The sequence below is a fragment of the Oncorhynchus tshawytscha genome, linkage group LG07, assembly GCF_018296145.1.
Source record: "Oncorhynchus tshawytscha isolate Ot180627B linkage group LG07, Otsh_v2.0, whole genome shotgun sequence".
NCBI lineage: Eukaryota > Metazoa > Chordata > Actinopteri > Salmoniformes > Salmonidae > Oncorhynchus > Oncorhynchus tshawytscha.
Genome location: NC_056435.1, coordinates 41,472,225 through 41,489,712, shown reverse-complemented (window position 1 = coordinate 41,489,712; position 17,488 = coordinate 41,472,225). Strand labels below are relative to the sequence as shown.

The 17,488-nt window shown below is 44.3% G+C and overlaps 1 protein-coding gene across 6 annotated transcripts; it reads left to right on the top strand.

Annotated features, from left to right (window-relative positions):
• The first annotated feature begins 14 nt into the window (after nucleotides 1-14).
• On the top strand, nucleotides 15-16,247 carry mdm4 (MDM4 regulator of p53). Of its 6 annotated transcripts, none has more exons than XM_042324428.1 (11): nucleotides 15-36; nucleotides 878-971; nucleotides 2,921-2,995; nucleotides 3,088-3,221; nucleotides 3,338-3,387; nucleotides 4,243-4,307; nucleotides 5,741-5,840; nucleotides 5,916-6,076; nucleotides 6,189-6,383; nucleotides 15,438-15,506; nucleotides 15,647-16,247. In XM_042324428.1, exons 2-11 carry the CDS (start codon nucleotides 894-896, stop codon nucleotides 16,217-16,219), a joined length of 1,500 nt encoding a protein of 499 aa, XP_042180362.1. In that variant the 5' UTR covers nucleotides 15-36; nucleotides 878-893; the 3' UTR covers nucleotides 16,220-16,247. The 6 variants fall into 6 exon arrangements, with proteins under 6 accessions (XP_042180362.1, XP_042180363.1, XP_024282944.1 ...); XM_042324429.1 differs by lacking the exon at nucleotides 15-36 and adding an exon at nucleotides 146-370 and having other exon boundaries at nucleotides 2,927-2,995; XM_024427176.2 differs by lacking the exon at nucleotides 15-36 and adding an exon at nucleotides 146-370 and having other exon boundaries at nucleotides 6,189-6,275.
• Nucleotides 16,248-17,488: the final 1,241 nt, after the last annotated feature.

Below are 17,488 nucleotides of genomic sequence, written 5' to 3'. Positions count from 1 at the left end.
ATTCAGCAAGAGTGATTTTCTGTGTTTCAGAAACAGGTAACTAGTAGGTAGACGTGGGCAAGTCTTTGTGGATATAGCTAACATACAACCACAGCTAGCTATTTTATAAGAACAAAAAGTATTGCTGCCAGACAGAAAAGTGAAGGTGGCGACAATTGCACCGGAAGTTATGCAGTGCACCATACTGAATTTGAATTTTCTAAGTTGTGCTAACAGTTGAGGAGCTGGCTACAAGGTAGCACACGATTTGGCTATGCTTTGTTAAATTGCTATATTTTTCATTACACACTTTAGTATTTGTCGGGTACGAAGGCCAGTGTGCAAGAATGTAGCTTGCTAGAGAACGTTGCAATAATGCCGATATATTGAGGTGAGTTTCATTTGTCCGTTTGCAAAGTGGTCCAGTTAAACTTGGCTATCTAGCGTTTCCTACGGCTAGCTAGCTATCCATTTGACGTCGTTTAAAATTAGATGCAGAATATGCCATCGAATTTTTATTTAAAGTGTTGAAAAGATAGCTATCAGTTAATGTATGTTGCGCGGAAGCGACCAAGGAGTTTATGGTCTCACAATGTTATCTAACGTAGGTATTTAGTAAGTTAGCTCGCTAACTATATCTCCATATTGTTTGTTTAGCTAGCTGACTACAGACTGCGGGCTCAATACAAGTTGTGTTCAAGAGGCTAGGCAGTTAGCCAAGGCCAATGGACAGCTTGAAGACTTGCAGCTGCTAGCTTTAACTAACTAGCTAATCAGCGATCAACGTGTTTCTTAACACAAAAATATTGATTGAACCTAAATAGAAGATACAGTGGGTTGTGTATGAAATGAATAGCTAACGTTAACATCCATTCTTGCGCTTTTTTTCCCCCTGCAGATTTTGTCTTTTGAATATGACCTCGTTACCGTCACCCCAGCAGTACACAGCCTCAAGCTCAGCATGCAACATATTACCTGGTGATGGGAGTCAGGTGAGTTTATTTACACCGATTTATTTATTCTTATGAGCATGGCCTTATTTCTATTATAGCCTATTGGATGACTGACGTTCATATTCCATTCACCCAGTTCAATGTAACATCCATAGGTTTAGGCTACCACATGATACTCAAATTTTCCCTATACCAGTCATGAAGTTGCTACAACCTGGCCTTTGAAAGAACGTTTACAACATAGGTGCACACTGGTCGAGAGAAATTTGAGGTGACCGACAGTGGCATATTCAATACCGCCTTGCACACTCTTGGATCTAGCTGATCTAGGGTGTAGTCATTAGTCCAACAGTTGTAAACAAGAGTTTCAATTGGACACATCCAGGTATGTTTATTTTCATTTAGTTTGCTCCTGTTTTAAGAAAAGTTTTACAGCAAAATCAGCGGAATGAATACATGCCGTATCACACGTAAACCATGTTCACTTTCATAGTAGCCACGTTGTATTCCTTCGCATCTATGCGCTCTCCTGCTCTCACCCTTTCCCTTGGCTTGTGGACTTCCAATGGACAACACATCAGCTGTATGTGACCAAGCCAAACCATATCATAACCGCTACACACAGCCTACATTGTTGTCACCATTATTTGCTAAAGTAACGTCATAGTCAACATAGCTAATAGAACTAATGCGTTAAACCCCCTACAATCATGCAGTAACGTTAGTGTACAGTCAGTTAGCAGTTATAACCAGTTTAGCAGTTACACCGTCAGCCACCGGTGGCAATAAAATTGTAAATCCTTACCTTGACTTGGTAGAGTTCCAGTGTTGTGTTGGGTAGGCATACCCAACTAGCTAACATAGCATTCCTCTGTTTGAGTAGGCTAAGCTAGCTAGCTGCATTTGTTAGCTGTGAGAGAGAGAGAAAATGACGAAATATACATTTCTGTTGAATGCATTGTTGTGCAACTGACTAGGTATCCCCCTTTCCCAGCTCATCCATCTTTCACCATCACCTCTCTATCTCTCTTTGTGTTCAAGCAAACAACAGACATATGCATCTCTCTCTCTCTCTCTGGCATCTCCAAAACTGTTAAACTATTATCTTTCTCTCTCTTTGAGTCCACTACTCACCATATTTTATGCACTGCAGTATTAGCTACCTATAGCTTATTCTTTCATTTTTAATTTTTTATTTTTATTTAACCAGGTAGGCCTGTTGAGAAGAAGTTCTCATTTACAACTGAGACCTGGCCAAGATAGAGCAAAGCAGTGCGACACAAACAACAGAGTTACACATGGGATAAACAAACGTACAGTCAATAACACAATAGAAAAGGCTATATACAGTGTTTGCAAATGTAGTAATATTAGGGAGATAAGGCAATAAATAGGCCATAGTGGTGAAATAATTACAATTTAGCAATTAAACACTGTGATAGATGTGCAGAAGATGAATGTGCAAGTAGAGATACTGGGGTGTAAAGAAAAATAAATAAATAACATGGGGATGTGGTAGTTGGGTGGGCTATTTACAGATGGGCTATGTACAGGTGCAATGGTCGGTAAGCTGCTCTGCCAGCTGATGCTTAAAGTTAGTGAGGGAGATATAAGTCTCCAGCTTCAGTGATTTTTGCAATTTGTTCCAGTACCGTGTAAGTCTATGGAAGGGGGGGAGAACCATGAGCCTCTTATGTTTTGTATCGAAGTCAGTGTACCCAGAGGAGGATGGAAGCTAGCTGTCCTCTGGCTACACCATGGCTCTACCCTACATTATTTGCTGATGTGAATATATTTAGTATAGTTTTGTCTAAAAAGGATAAACTTTTAAAACATTTTAATGAAATTCACTGAGGATGGTCCTCCCCTTCCTCCTCTGAGGAACTTCCATTGATGTTGACCTAAGTCACAACGACATTAACCACAACCTTTGTACAGAGAATATATCTGGTCCTGTTAAAGCTATTGCATGGTTCTGTCTGTGGCAGGTGCAGCCCAAAGCCCCTCTCCTGCAGATTCTGCGTGTGGCTGGAGCCCAGGAGGACATCTTTACCCTCAAGGAGGTGAGTGGATACAGTTGGCATGGTAACAGCCCTATAAGATAAAAGCTATATTGCACTTATTAAAACGTATGTTCACAAACTGTGTGTATCAGGTGATGCACTACCTGGGCCAGTACATCATGGGGAAGCAGTTGTATGATAAACAGAGGCAGCACATAGTGCACTGTCAGGACGACCCACTGGGAGAGCTGCTGGAGGTCGAGAGCTTCTCCGTCAAAAACCCCAGGTGAGCACACACCCACAGGCTCATGCTCAGTACACATTATTCTTACACTGTACATAACACGCTTATGCTGTATACTTAACACATAAGCTCAAGTCTACATGTGTCCTATTTTGCAGTCCAGTCTACGAGATGCTGAAGAAGTATTTAGTTGTGCTGAGTTGTTCAGGTAAGTGATCGATGCCTCCGTTGCTTGTGAGATTTCCATTTTAAAAATCAAATTTGATGCATTTGAATATGATCCTGGCTGAAACAGGTGAAAGACTAATGCAATGCTGCTTTGTCTGGATTGAGTGTGGGATGATTGTTGATAAGAAATCAATTTACATATTTTCTCTTTTTCCTCACGTGTACAGTCAAATCATCTACTTATAGGGTCTTAATGAATGTTGAAGCTTTAAGATTGATGGTTTTACCAACCAGTGAAGAATCAGTCTGTATTGCCTTCTACTCTATAAGCTCAGTCTTGCTGGTTGGAGGTGAAAGGTGTGCATGTGTAAACTGTAGACCTGGAGCTCTCTCTCTGTGTAAACTGTAGACCTGGAGCTCTCTCTCTGTGTAAACTGTAGACCTGGAGCTCTCTCTCTGTGTAAACTGTAGACCTGGAGCTCTCTCTCTGTGTAAACTGTAGACCTGGAGCTCTCTCTCTGTGTAAACTGTAGACCTGGAGCTCTCTCTCTGTGTAAACTGTAGACCTGGAGCTCTCTCTCTGTGTAAACTGTAGACCTGGAGCTCTCTCTCTGTGTAAACTGTAGACCTGGAGCTCTCTCTCTGTGTAAACTGTAGACCTGGAGCTCTCTCTCTGTGTAAACTGTAGACCTGGAGCTCTCTCTCTGTGTAAACTGTAGACCTGGAGCTCTCTCTCTGTGGAGGTGTTTAACTCCTCATTTGCCCTGCAGAATTCTTCGAAGAAACCAGAGCTACAGTGTACCTACAGGGTGTGTGTCAGTGTGTGTGTGCGGAGTGTGTTAATTAAAGGGCAGGGTGTGTTTTGTGTGTTACTGTATCTCATTCTGAAACACAGACGCTGCAGAGAGTCTTTCTGTGGGCCGTGAGTGTGTAGAGGGCGGAGTGGAGGACCGCGGTCAGGTAAAGCTGAAGCATGGTGCTCAGGAGAAACAGGGACCCTCAAGCCCACCACCTCACCACACACAACCCCCCCAGGGTAGCTCAATCCGTCAGTCTCTTCAAAATGTAATGAGCCATGCGCGCAGCTTCATTGTTGAGATATCAATTGTTCTAGCCAACTGATTTTGTGGTCTTTAATGCCATTATCAAAGTTGGAATACAATCAACTGATTTTAAAATGATAGTTGCATTGAGAATGTAGAGCAGTTGATTGATTTTCCCAAGTTTATTGAGCCAGTAGCTTGTGTGTTGTGAGGGGAGGGGAGGGCCACTGTCTTCGCAGGTGTTTATGTGTACAGAGTGGCACCGTCTCTGTACATCCCCATCTCTGGCCTGGCCTGGTGGAGTTCCAACACAACACTGCCGGACCCACCAGCACCACTCAGAGCATGGGGGGCAGAGTCACTGTCTCTGTCTGTCTCAGAGTTCTCTTCTCTGCCCCAAACCTGCTGGAGGAACACAGCTCCTGATCCAGTCTCGGTTCAAACACCCACTCCCCCATCTACCCCTTCCTCTCTCTACCTGCCCCTTCCCCAAACTTCTCAAACTTGCCCCTCCATGCAATATCTGCCACCTCTTTCTTCCACCGAAACAACAAACCCCACTTCCCCTTCTTCCTAACACCCAAACTGCCCTTCGCCCCCTTCACCAACACCGCAATGGCTTCTTACCCCAACGCCTCTTGTTTCCACTTAACATTAGTTGCCTCTAGGCCAGTTGTGGATATGGGAGTTTACCGTGAGATATGACTAGAGAAGAATTCATTAATGATAGAATGTTGATCATATGGATAGTGATCAATGGGTTTGTAATTATCAGTGACTGCAACTTTTGTTGAGAAGAGGCATGCAGAAATCACTGCCCAATATTATAAATTAAAAATATAAATTCCCTCAGTCTTTGTGTATTGCAATTTGAAAAATAAAGATAATATGGGAGGACTGGCTCCTCTTCGTCAAGAAATGCATGCAGATCAATTAAAGATGTAGTCACTTGTCATCGAATCACGGCATCGTGTTGAATAGTATTCCAACTTGTGTGTGATCATGGAAGATTGAGCACTGCAACTGCGGTGTGGTGTGTCCATACTAATGCTTGTCTGGTTCATGCACACACAAACACCAAGCATGTAGGATTTCAGATTAATTTAGGCAGATTGTAGTCAGTCACTCTCGTCTCCTTTCATTTTCAACCTTTCTCTGAATGTGTGTGGCTCTGTTGCCCCGTCTGTCCTTATGTGGCCCTCCATTGCCCCAGTACCCATGAATCTATTCCACTGACCTGCCCTCCCCTTGACCACTAGGCCGTGCTGTGAAGGAGCTGTGGTTTCGCCAAGTGCCCAGTTTCTGCTCTATTATCTGATTGGCTCTCCTCCTCCCCTCCTACTTGTGTAGGTGTGTGGGGGCGTGGCCAAGGCGGGCCTGGTTGTGGCCAGTGACGAGGCCCTCCCCATGCAGACCCCGTCTCAGAGACGACCCCGGGAGCCTGACGAAGGTAAACTCACTCACATGGCTATATATATCTGCTATATTATTTGAGTCCCAACCCCCCCTGTGATCCCTCCCTCAGACTCTTTAGATGGCTTGCCCCAGTCGGCCTGCAAACGGCCCAAGCTTGATGTCACACTAGACGAGTGGGACCTCTCAGGACTGCCCTGGTGGTTTCTGGGTAATCTGCGTAACAACTACAGTCGCAGAAGCAACGGCTCTACGGACATCCACACTAATCAAGTAAGAAAATATGCTGTTTACTATAGTCAGTTTATTTGCTTGTCAAGGTGATAAACTCAGGGAGCATAGTCATACAGTGATGAGATCACACACATCCTGACTGAGGGATCAGCTGTCTCCTGCGCAGGATGAGGACACAGCGATCGTGTCGGACACGACGGACGACCTGTGGTTCCTGACGGAGGGGGGAAGTGAACAGGTGAGCGTGGAAATGAAGGAGGCCGTGCTGGAAGAAGGGAGTGGAGGAGAAGGAGAGCCGCCACCTGAAGAGGAGGGAGGAGGAAAAGAGGAGAAGGCTGATAAGGAGGTAGAACTGTTCTCCTGTCGTCTCTTATGTTGAGTGGGACATAAACAATTATATGTTGTACTCTTGTACTATGGAGTATTATTTCAGACTATAGCTAGGTTCAATTCACATTGTATTGGTCACATACACCTATTTAGCAGATGTTATTGCGGGTGTAGCGTAATGCTTGTGTTCCTAGCTCAGTGCAGTAATATCTAACATTACACAGAATCTAGTAAAAGAAAGGAATATAGAAATATTAGGATGAACAATGCATGAGTGGCATTGACTAGAGTACAATATATACACATGAAATTAGTAAAACAGTATGTTACCTTATTAAAGTGATTCCATGTCTATGTACATAGGGCAGCAGCCTCTAAGGTGCAGGTTTGAGTGACTGAGTGGTAACCGGCTAGTGACTAAGTTCTGTGCAGGGTACTGGGTGGAAGCCGGCTAGTGATGCCTATTTAAGTCTGATGGCCTTGAGATGGACGCTATTTTTCAGTCTCTCGGTCCCAGATTTGATGCATCTGTACTGACCTCGCCTTCTGGATGATACCGGGATGAATGTCCTTGATCATCTTTTTGGCCTTCCTGTGACATTGGGTGCTGTAGGTGTCCTGGGGGGCAGGCAGTGTGCCCCCGGTGATAAGTTGGGCAGACTGCACCACTCTGGAGAGCCCTGCGGTTGTGGGCGGTGCAGTTGCCGTACCAGGTGGAGATGCAGCCCTACAGAATCCTCTCAATGGTGTATCTGTAAAAGTTTGAGGGTCTTAGCGGCCAAGCTGAATTTCTTCGGCCTCCTGAGGTTAAGAGGCGCTGTTGCACCTTCACCACACTGTCTGTATGGGTGGATCATTTCAGATTGTCAGTGACATATGTGTACGGCGTGGAACTTTAAGCTTTCCACCTTCTCCACTGCGGTCCTGTGGATTGGCACGTGCTCCCTCTGCTGTCTACGTTCAGCACCACTCCTCCCTGTAGGCTGTCTCATCACTAATCAGGCCTACTACTGCAAACTTGATTATTGAGTTGGAGGTGTGCGTGGCCACACAGTCATGGGTGAACAGGGAGTACAGGGGAGGGTCCCTGTGTTGAGAATTAGCGTAGTGGTGTTGTTTTCTACCTTCACCACCTGAGGGCGACCCATCAGGAAGTCCAGGACCCAGTTGCACAGGGCGGGGTTCAGACCCAGGGCCCCAAGCTTAATGATGAGCTTGGAGGGTACTATGGTGTTGAAGGCTGTAGTCAATGAACAGCGTTCTTACATAGGTATTCATCTTGTCCAGATGGCAGTTATCTTTGCTTTTATTGGGTACAGGAGCAATGGTGGACATCATGAAGCAAGTGGGGACAGCAGACTGGGATAGGGAGAAATTTGAATAAACTCTCCAGCCAGCTGGTCTGCGCGTACTCTGAGGGATCCCGTCTGGGCCGGCAGCCTTACGAAGGTTAACACAATTAAATGACTTACTGGTCTGCGCGTGCTCTGAGGGATCCCGTCTGGGCCGGCAGCCTTACGAAGGTTAACACAATTAAATGACTTACTGGTCTGCGCGTGCTCTGAGGGATCCCGTCTGGGCCGGCAGCCTTACGAAGGTTAACACAATTAAATGACTTACTGGTCTGCGCGTGCTCTGAGGGATCCCGCCTGGGCCGGCAGCCTTACGAAGGTTAACACAATTAAATGACTTACTGGTCTGCGCCTGCTCTGAGGGATCCCGTCTGGGCCGGCAGCCTTACGAAGGTTAACACAATTAAATGACTTACTCACGCCGGCCACGGAGAACTAAAGCCCACAGTCCAGGAAAGCAGGCCGCTTTGGTGGCACTGTGTTATCCTCAAAGCTGGCAAAGAAGGTGTTTAGCTTGTCCGGGAGCAAGACTTCAGTGTCTGTGACATGGCTGGTTTTCCCTTTGTAATCCATGATTGTCTGGAGTCCCTGCCACATACAGTACCAGTCAAAAGTTTGGACACCTACTCTGTAGGTTTTTCCTTAATTCAAGGGTTTTCCTTAATTTTTTTCTACATTGTGGAATTATAGTGAAGACATCAAAACTAGGAAATAACATATAGAATCCATGTAACCAAAAGTGTTAAACAAATTAAAATAGATTTGAAATTTGAGATTCTTCAAAGTAGCCACCTTTTGCCTTGACAGCTTTGCACACTTCTGGCATTCTCTCAACCAGCTTCATGAGGTAATCACCTTGAATGTTTTTCCAATAGTCTTGAAGGAGTTGACACACATGCTGGCTGCTTTTCCTTCACTCTGCGGTCCATTCATCCCAAACAATCTCAATCGGGTTGAGGTTGGGTGGTTGTGGAGGCCAGGTCATCTGATGCAGCACTCCATCAGTCTCTTTCTTGGTCAAATAGACCTTATACAGCCTGAAGGTGTTTGGGTCATTGTCCTGTTGAAAAACAAATGAAAGACCGCTGCGCGGCAGCTCAGTGCTAGAGGTGTTACTACAGACCCTGGTTCGGTTCCAGGCTGTATCACAACCGGCCATGATTGGGAGTCCCATAGTGCGGTGCAAAATTGGCCCAGCGTTGTTAGGGTTTGGCCGGGGTAGACCGTCATTGTAAATAAGAATTTGTTCTTAACTGACTTGCCTAGTTAAATAAAACTAAAACTAAGTGCAAACCAGATGGGATGGCGTATGGCTGCAGAATGCTGTGGTAGCCATGCTGGTTAAGTGTGCCTTGAATTCTAAATAAATCAGGGTCACCAGCAAAGCATCATCACACCACCACCTCCATGCTTCACGGTGGGAACCACACATGCGGCAATCATCCGTTCACTTACTCTTCGTCTCAAATTTGGACTCATCAGACCAAAGAACAGATTTCCACCGGTCTAATGTCCATTGCTCGTGTTTCTTGGCCCAGGCAAGTTTCTTCCTCTTATTGGTGTCCTTTAGTTGTGATTTCTTTGTAGCAATTCGACCATGAAGGCCTGATTCATACATCAATTGTTAGGAGATTGCGTCTGTTACTTGAACTCTGCAAAGCATTTATTTGGGCTGCAATCTGAGATGTAATTAATTACAGATATCTGAGGCTGGTAAATCTACTGAACTTATCCTCGGCAGCAGAGGTACCTCTGGGTCTTCTTTCCCTGTGGCGGTCCTCATGAGAGCCAGTTTCATCATCAGCTCTTTTTTGCGACTGCACTTGAAGAAACTTTCAAAGTACTTGAAATTTTGCTGATTGACTGATCTTCGTGATGGACTGTCGTTTCTCTTTGCTTATTTGAGATGTTCTTGCCATAATATGGACTTAATCTTTTACCAAATAGGGCTATCTTCTGTATATGTTGGCTCAAACACATAGAAAAGGAAAGAAATTCCACAAATTCACTTTTTACAAGGCACACCTGTTAATTGAAATGCATTCCAGGTGACTACCTCATGAAGCTGGTTGAGAGAATGCCAAGTGTGTAAAGCTGTCATCAAGACAAAGGGTGGCTACTTTGGCAAATCTCAAATATATTTTGATTTGTTGAACACTTTTTTTTTTGCTTACTTCATGATTCCGTATGTGTTATTTCATAGTTTTGATGTCTTCACTATTATTCTACAATGAAGAAAATAGTAAAAATAAAGAAAAACCCTGGAATGAGCAGGTGTGTCCAAACTTTTTGACAGGAACTTTACGGGAACTGTGTCTGAACCGTTGAATTGTGTTTCCACGTTGTCTCTACTGACATTTTGCCTGTTTGATTGCCTTACGGAGGGCAAAACTGTCCTGTTTGATTACCTTACGGAGGGCAAAACTGTCCTGTTTGATTGCCTTACGGAGGGCAAAACTGTCCTGTTTGATTGCCTTACGGAGGGCAAAACTGTCCTGTTTGATTGCCTTACGGAGGGCAAAACTGTCCTGTTTGAATTCGACCATATTCCCTGTCACCTTGCGGTGGTTTGCCCTTTCAGTTTTGCGCGGATGCTGCCATCTACCCATGTTTTTTTGGTTTAGGTCGATTTCCATCCGATTAGCGACAGATTTCCATGCAAATATTCATAAAGAAAATATGCAGTACATGATGACGTAGTGCACACAATGTACTTTTTTTCCCAAGTTGTCATTTACCAAATAAAAATCTAAAGTTTCCATCTTATTTTCAACTCATAGTTTTCAACTGATAGTTTTGTCACAAACTGTTGCGTTAAATAGCAAATGTATTTATTTTATTTAACCTTTTATTTAACTAAATGTTCCTACTGTGGTCTTGGCATGTGCACTCTAGCCAACAGTTCCCAGATACAGTGTGGGTAGGCTTATCTTTATGATGAGACTATTATGGATAAGACAAAGACTATTTGTACTTGTCAAACGGTGGTCAGGCATCGATCATCATGTCACCAGAATAAGACCCTCAATATTTATTGGAAAGAGACCTCAAGCTCATCACTGTGCGCTCCACCCTGTGAAGTTCACAACTTATTTAATCTGCAGCCTATTAAACTGCCTTGGTTTCCCAAGATGTAGTGGGAGGACTAGTGCTGTTGCGTGACAGTATTACCGCCACACCGGCAGTCATCAAATTCCATGTGACAGTTCAGTCACGGTAATTAGGCTTCTTCAAGCTCTGATGCTGCTGCTGCTGGTTCAATTCAACGGCTCAGACACAAGAGGTATGTGGCAGGGTCTACAGTCAATCACGGACTACAGGAAGAAACCCAGCCCAGTCACGGACCAGGATGTCTTGCTCCCAGGCAGACTAAATAACTTTTTTGCCCGCTTTGAGGACAATACAGTGCCACTGACACGGCCTGCAACGGAAACATGCGGTCTCTCCTTCACTGCAGCCGAAGTGAGTAAGACATTTAAACGTGTTAACCCTCGCAAGGCTGCAGGCCCAGACGGCATCCCCAGCCGCGCCCTCAGAGCATGCGCAGACCAGCTGGCCGGTGTGTTTATGGACATATTCAATCAATCCCTATACCAGTCTGCTGTTCCCACATGCTTCAAGAGGGCCACCATTGTTCCTGTTCCCAAGAAAGCTAAGGTAACTGAGCTAAACGACTACCGCCCCGTAGCACTCACATCCGTCATCATGAAGTGCTTTGAGAGACTAGTCAAGGACCACATCACCTCCACCCTACCTGACACCCTTGACCCACTCCAATTTGCTTACCGCCCAAATAGGTCCACAGACGATGCAATCTCAACCACACTGCACACTGCCCTAACCCATCTGGACAAGAGGAATACCTATGTGAGAATGCTGTTCATCGACTACAGCTCGGCATTCAACACCATAGTACCCTCCAAGCTCGTCATCAAGCTCGAGACCCTGGGTCTCGACCCCGCCCTGTGCAACTGGGTACTGGACTTCCTGACGGGCCACCCCCTGGTGGTGAGGGTAGGCAACAACATCTCCTCCCCGCTGATCCTCAACACTGGGGCCCCACAAGGGTGCGTTCTGAGCCCTCTCCTGTACTCCCTGTTCACCCACGACTGCGTGGCCATGCACGCCTCCAACTCAATCATCAAGTTTGCGGACGACACAACAGTGGTAGGCTTGATTACCAACAACGACGAGACGGCCTACAGGGAGGAGGTGAGGGCCCTCGGAGTGTGGTGTCAGGAAAATAACCTCACACTCAACGTCAACAAAACTAAGGAGATGATTGTGGACTTCAGGAAACAGCAGAGGGAACACCCCCATCCACATCGATGGAACAGTAGTGGAGAGGCTAGCAAGTTTTAAGTTCCTCGGCATACACATCACAGACAAACTGAATTGGTCCACTCACACAGACAGCATCGTGAGGAAGGCGCAGCAGCGCCTCTTCAACCTCAGGAGGCTGAAGAAATTTGGCTTGTCACCAAAAGCACTCACAAACTTCTACAGATGCACAATCGAGAGCATCCTGGCTGGCTGTATCACCGCCTGGTATGGCAACTGCACCGCCCTCAACCGTAAGGCTCTCCAGAGGGTAGTGAGGTCTGCACAACTCATCACCGGGGGCAAACTACCTGCCCTCCAGGACACCTACACCACCCGATGCTACAGGAAGGCCATAAAGATCATCAAGGACATCAACCACCCGAGCCACTGCCTGTTCACCCCGCTGTCATCCAGAAGGCGAGGTCAGTACAGGTGCATCAAAGCTGGGACCGAGAGACTGAAAAACAGCTTCTATCTCAAGGCCATCAGACTGTTAAACAGCCACCTCTAACATTGAGTGGCTACTGCCAACACACTGTCAATGACACTGACTCTACTCCAGCCACTTTAATCATGGGAATTGATGGGAAATGATGTAAATATATCACTAGCCACTTTAAACAATGCTACCTTATATAATGTTACTTACCCTACATTGTTCATCTCATATGCATACGTTGATACTGTACTCTATATCATCGACTGCATCCTTATGTAATACATGTATCACTAGCCACTTTAACTATGCCACTTGGTTTACATACTTATCTCATATGTATATACTGTACTCGATATCATCTACTGTATCTTGCCTATGCTGCTCTGTACCATCACTCATTCATATATCCTTATGTACATATTCTTTATCCCCTTACACTGTGTATAAGACAGTAGTTTTTTTGTGGAATTGTTAGTTAGATTACTTGCTCGTTATTACTGCATTGTCGGAACTAGAAGCACAAGCATTTCGCTACACTCGCATTAACATCTGCTAACCATGTGTATGTGACAAATAAAATTTGATTTGATTTGGTCATTAGTAGCCTACCAAACTTGCTAACTGCCTGGTACTCAGCACTATTGTCCCTCTAATCACTCTGACATCAATGCAAATGTCATCGAAAATCGAATCCAACACTTCATGAGAGCTCATGTTGCGGCACATTTCTATAGGCTATGCGCGAGAAAACAGTGATGGCCTCTACTAAAAAGAGAATTCCAACAGCCTTCTATAGCCTACTATATTTATTTCTCAACTTTCCTAATATTAAGCACTTTGCTTTTATTTACAACAGGAATATAGCCTACTTGGCTGGCATGAATATGAACCATGCAAAAAGTGTTCTTGATTTAAACTATTTAAGTGCATAGATTACGTGTTTTTTCCCCCGCTGCCCCTGTTTTGATACAGGTGCATGATAATGGTCCATTCTAAATCAAAACGAATTTCACACATTATTTAGTATATGTAAAGACAAGATTAAATCATTAATAGGCTGATATTGTCACCCATCAGACTATCACTTGTGAATGATGCTCAGCTTAAGAAACAATGCCTTTTGTTTGCGACTTTTGTCGAATTATAGTTGCATACCTCATGTAGCCTAGCCCATAAGCCTGTATGTTTTGATATATGTTTTGTATCACAACTAAAGTGGCCAAATACATTTTAAGAATTTGTCACATTAATCTGCTTTACAAGGGGTGTAGAGCCTAACTGACATACATAAGCAGTGTTTGGGAAAGATAATTTTCACCATAAAAATGCACCTTTATAATAAAAGCATTACATGCATAATTGCGGTCACTTTTGATAATGGTGTGTTCCGCTAATGGAACATTCGCGCTTATAGCCTACTGCCATGTGCGTATTGCTGCGCTTATAATGTGAAGAAATAGCCTGATAGTTTATAAACATTTTAAGCTTAAAGTTCTGATCTATTGCTTCAGCCACATTGCGTAGAACATGTTTTTTGATGCTAGTGGTTGTATTAATTTGGGATCCATCACATCCCACAACTGTCCCAGACTGTTTGGAATATTTATTTCTCGCACAGAATAGAATAGGTCGGCTTTTGTACTATGGGGGATAGATGATTGACATAGGCTAGTGCTTTTGCTGTACGTTAGGCCTACTCATCTTGTAGGGCTGACGAAAAGTAAATGTGGACAGTTCTTCCAATATCCATCTCGGAATTGGATAAGGACGTGTGTAGTTGCGTCCCCGATGTGTCTGTCTTCACTTGTAGCCTGTGAGAAAGACCTGATCACGTGATGGAGAGCCATGTGAGTGGGATGCAGATTCGGAGCGCACGGCACTCAGGCAGAAGGGCACAACGGCCGCTGGCCGCCAAAGGCATGGATTTTTTTAGGGCACATTACAGCCACACAAAGGGGATGCCACCGTGGAAATCTAGGCATTATCAAGTGCTTGTCAAATTGTGACTGGTGTGTGTACAGCCTGCGCAAAAAACAAAGCCTTTTCAAGATACTTTTTTCCAAATCATCATTAGTCGCATCTTGCAGCCTTACAATGTATTAAAAATCTAAACATATAGCCCAACGTTTGTAAAACAACTAAAGTTACATTAATAACTCTAAATTAAGCATATGGGAATATCTATTTCTTTAACCGCTCAACACAGAATAGCCACGTGAGCACACCCACAAATAGTTTGGAGAAAATATCCTTTCTATTTTGTACAGCTTTGTTCAATTGTATTCTTCATACTATAAAATAATGCCACAGAATTCTAAACAAATTTTGTCTGCTAAATGAACTAGTGTAGCCCACAGCCATATGACACAGCCACATCAGGGCCAAAGATAAGGACAACTCAGAATATGCTATTCTGTTCTTCTGAAATAGACATTTTCTTCATATCATGCTTCTTTACACCTGTCTAAAATAAATCATGGATTTATTGTGTTGGTGTAGGCTATATTACATGGATTTATTAGACTTTTTAAAATGTAGCTGTTCCAAAGGTCTGTATCAGTGGCTTGTGTGGAAGCCAGGAGATGCTAAATGTTTTTGTTAATTAACGGTCTATTACTGTGAGACCGACAGTTACTTGCTTGACAATCACTGGCTGACAAAATGTCATGACCGCCACAGCCCTAGGGAGGACCACACACCAGATCACGTGACTTTACTTCCATAGGATGGTTATTACATAAATATTTGCGCATGAAGGCATTTCCACCGCCATTTCTAGCATTTAATTAATTTTTAGAAACAAAAGGTTCCCACCATGCCGAACGTATAAATGATCTGTTGGCATTTATAAAAATTTAGCCAACAGCTGTGTTTTTTTAATACGGTAGGACTTTACTCTCATAAAAACTGTATGGAAACGTAGTTTGACTGATGAGTGTCTCTCTTCTCTCCTCAGATGCAGGAGGAGCCAGATGAGGACTCTCAGTGTCTGAGTGATGATACGGATATAGAGATCTCTACACAGGTCCGTCTCCATCTGTTTTCCATCTTCTTGTCTCATTCTCTCTTTCACTCTACTTTGTCTCCCTCGATCTGACTGTCTCTGCCTCTGTCTCGCATGACTCTCATAGTTCCTTATAGCTACCTCTTGTCTAACTCTCTCAGGATGCATGGCAGTGTACAGAGTGCAGGAAGTACAACTCTCCTCTCCAGCGCTACTGCGTACGCTGCTGGGCTCTACGCAAGAACTGGTACAAAGACGTCCCACGGTTGGTCCACTCACTTTCCGTCCCCGACATCCCAGCATGCAGTTCTCTGGCCCCGCGAGAAGACGACGACGAGAAGGAAAGTGACACAGGCATCGACGTCCCAGACTGCCTCAGGACCGTGTCTGACCCCGTCATCCTGCCCTCACACTCCACCCCTGACCGCTTGCTGCCCCCTGGGGTTCCAGGGAAGGGCAAGGGTCCTAGGCCGCGAGGCCTTCCCAGGGAGGAGCAGCTCTCTGGGGGAGAGAGTCAGGAAAGCCTGGGGATGGAAGTAGAGGTTAGGCCCGAGGCTCTGTTGGAGCCTTGTAAGCTGTGTCGGATGCGTCCGCGTAACGGGAGTATTATACACGGCCGCACGGCTCACCTGCTAACCTGCTTCTCCTGCGCCAGGAAGCTGCACAAGTTCCACGCTCCATGTCCCGGCTGTGGACAGATCATACAGAAGGTTATAAAGACATTCATAGCCTGAGAGGATTGGAACACACAGATTAAATACACACAGATGTAATGTACAAGGTTATTTAAAATTGGAACAAGACACAATCACTTGCATCAAAGCCACTCATACGCCCCAGAGATACACAGAGTAAAGCACTTAAAAGAGCATGTTCCCTTTTGCTCTCTGTTGTCTTGTATTGCTTGTATCACACTGCCTCTGAGCTATGGCGCTAGTAATGGAAGGTACAAATCCAGCAATGTGTTTCTTGAAGTATCCAACTATATAGTTATCTCTGTGCCACATTTCATGAAAGTCATTTGCTACTCAATGTAACATCATAGGTATTTATTTATTTGAGGGCCAAGCAGCACTGTACATATGAAAACGCAGCTGTCATTGCAGCTAACTTTGACGACAACGATATGTGAGACTTAAGTTTTTGTTCCTGACGGAAGACCTGTTGACATTTGTTTCCTATTGGCCACTGTTGTAAGTGTCCAGAAAAAGCTTTCTGCCTGTTGTCAGGCTGCTGACGTGTTTGCTGCCATACACTATATTTTCACTTAAAGACCGGTCTTCTCTCCCTAGGTTAAGATGATGGGAAGCTAGCTTCACACTGGCTGACTACTTCTCCAGTGAGAGCAGATATGAATTCTCATTGCCCTGTATATTCATGGAGCCTCAGTGCTTTGGTGGTCCTCCTCTTCTCCTGTTTAGTCCTTTGTTTTTCTTAAGTCATTTCTCTGCAGCATTTGTTTTGTGTGCTCTTGGAAAACAGACAAGGGGGATCGAAAGGAGATTTTCAATACATACTCTACATTTTTGCTGATTTATTGACCACATTTTGGTTGAAAGGCCTATTTTCAAGATAAGTCAATAAGAAACATCTCCTTTAGATCCCCTTGTCATTGTTTTTCAATAGTATACATACCCCCAGGGAGAAGTCTTTACCCTGCAGTGCTGATCAGAATGCTTTGTTGTCTTACTGTCCTTGTACTCACAATGCAAGTGAATGTACTCCACAGAGAACCTTTGCCTCTTTTCAAAGGCTAGTTAGTAAAAAGTAGTTAATATTAACGATAATAACCAGTCTGAAATATAGTTGAAGAGTCACATCTATAGCCCTCAAGGTAGAGTTATTGTAAATTAGCCCATCTCAATAAGGAAATACTTTGTATGTGGACACCCCTTCAAATTAGTGGATTTAGTTATTTCACTGTTTATCAGTGACTTTCAACGTGGCACCTTCATAAGATGCCACCTTTACAACTAGTCAGTTTGTAAAATTTCTGCCCTGCT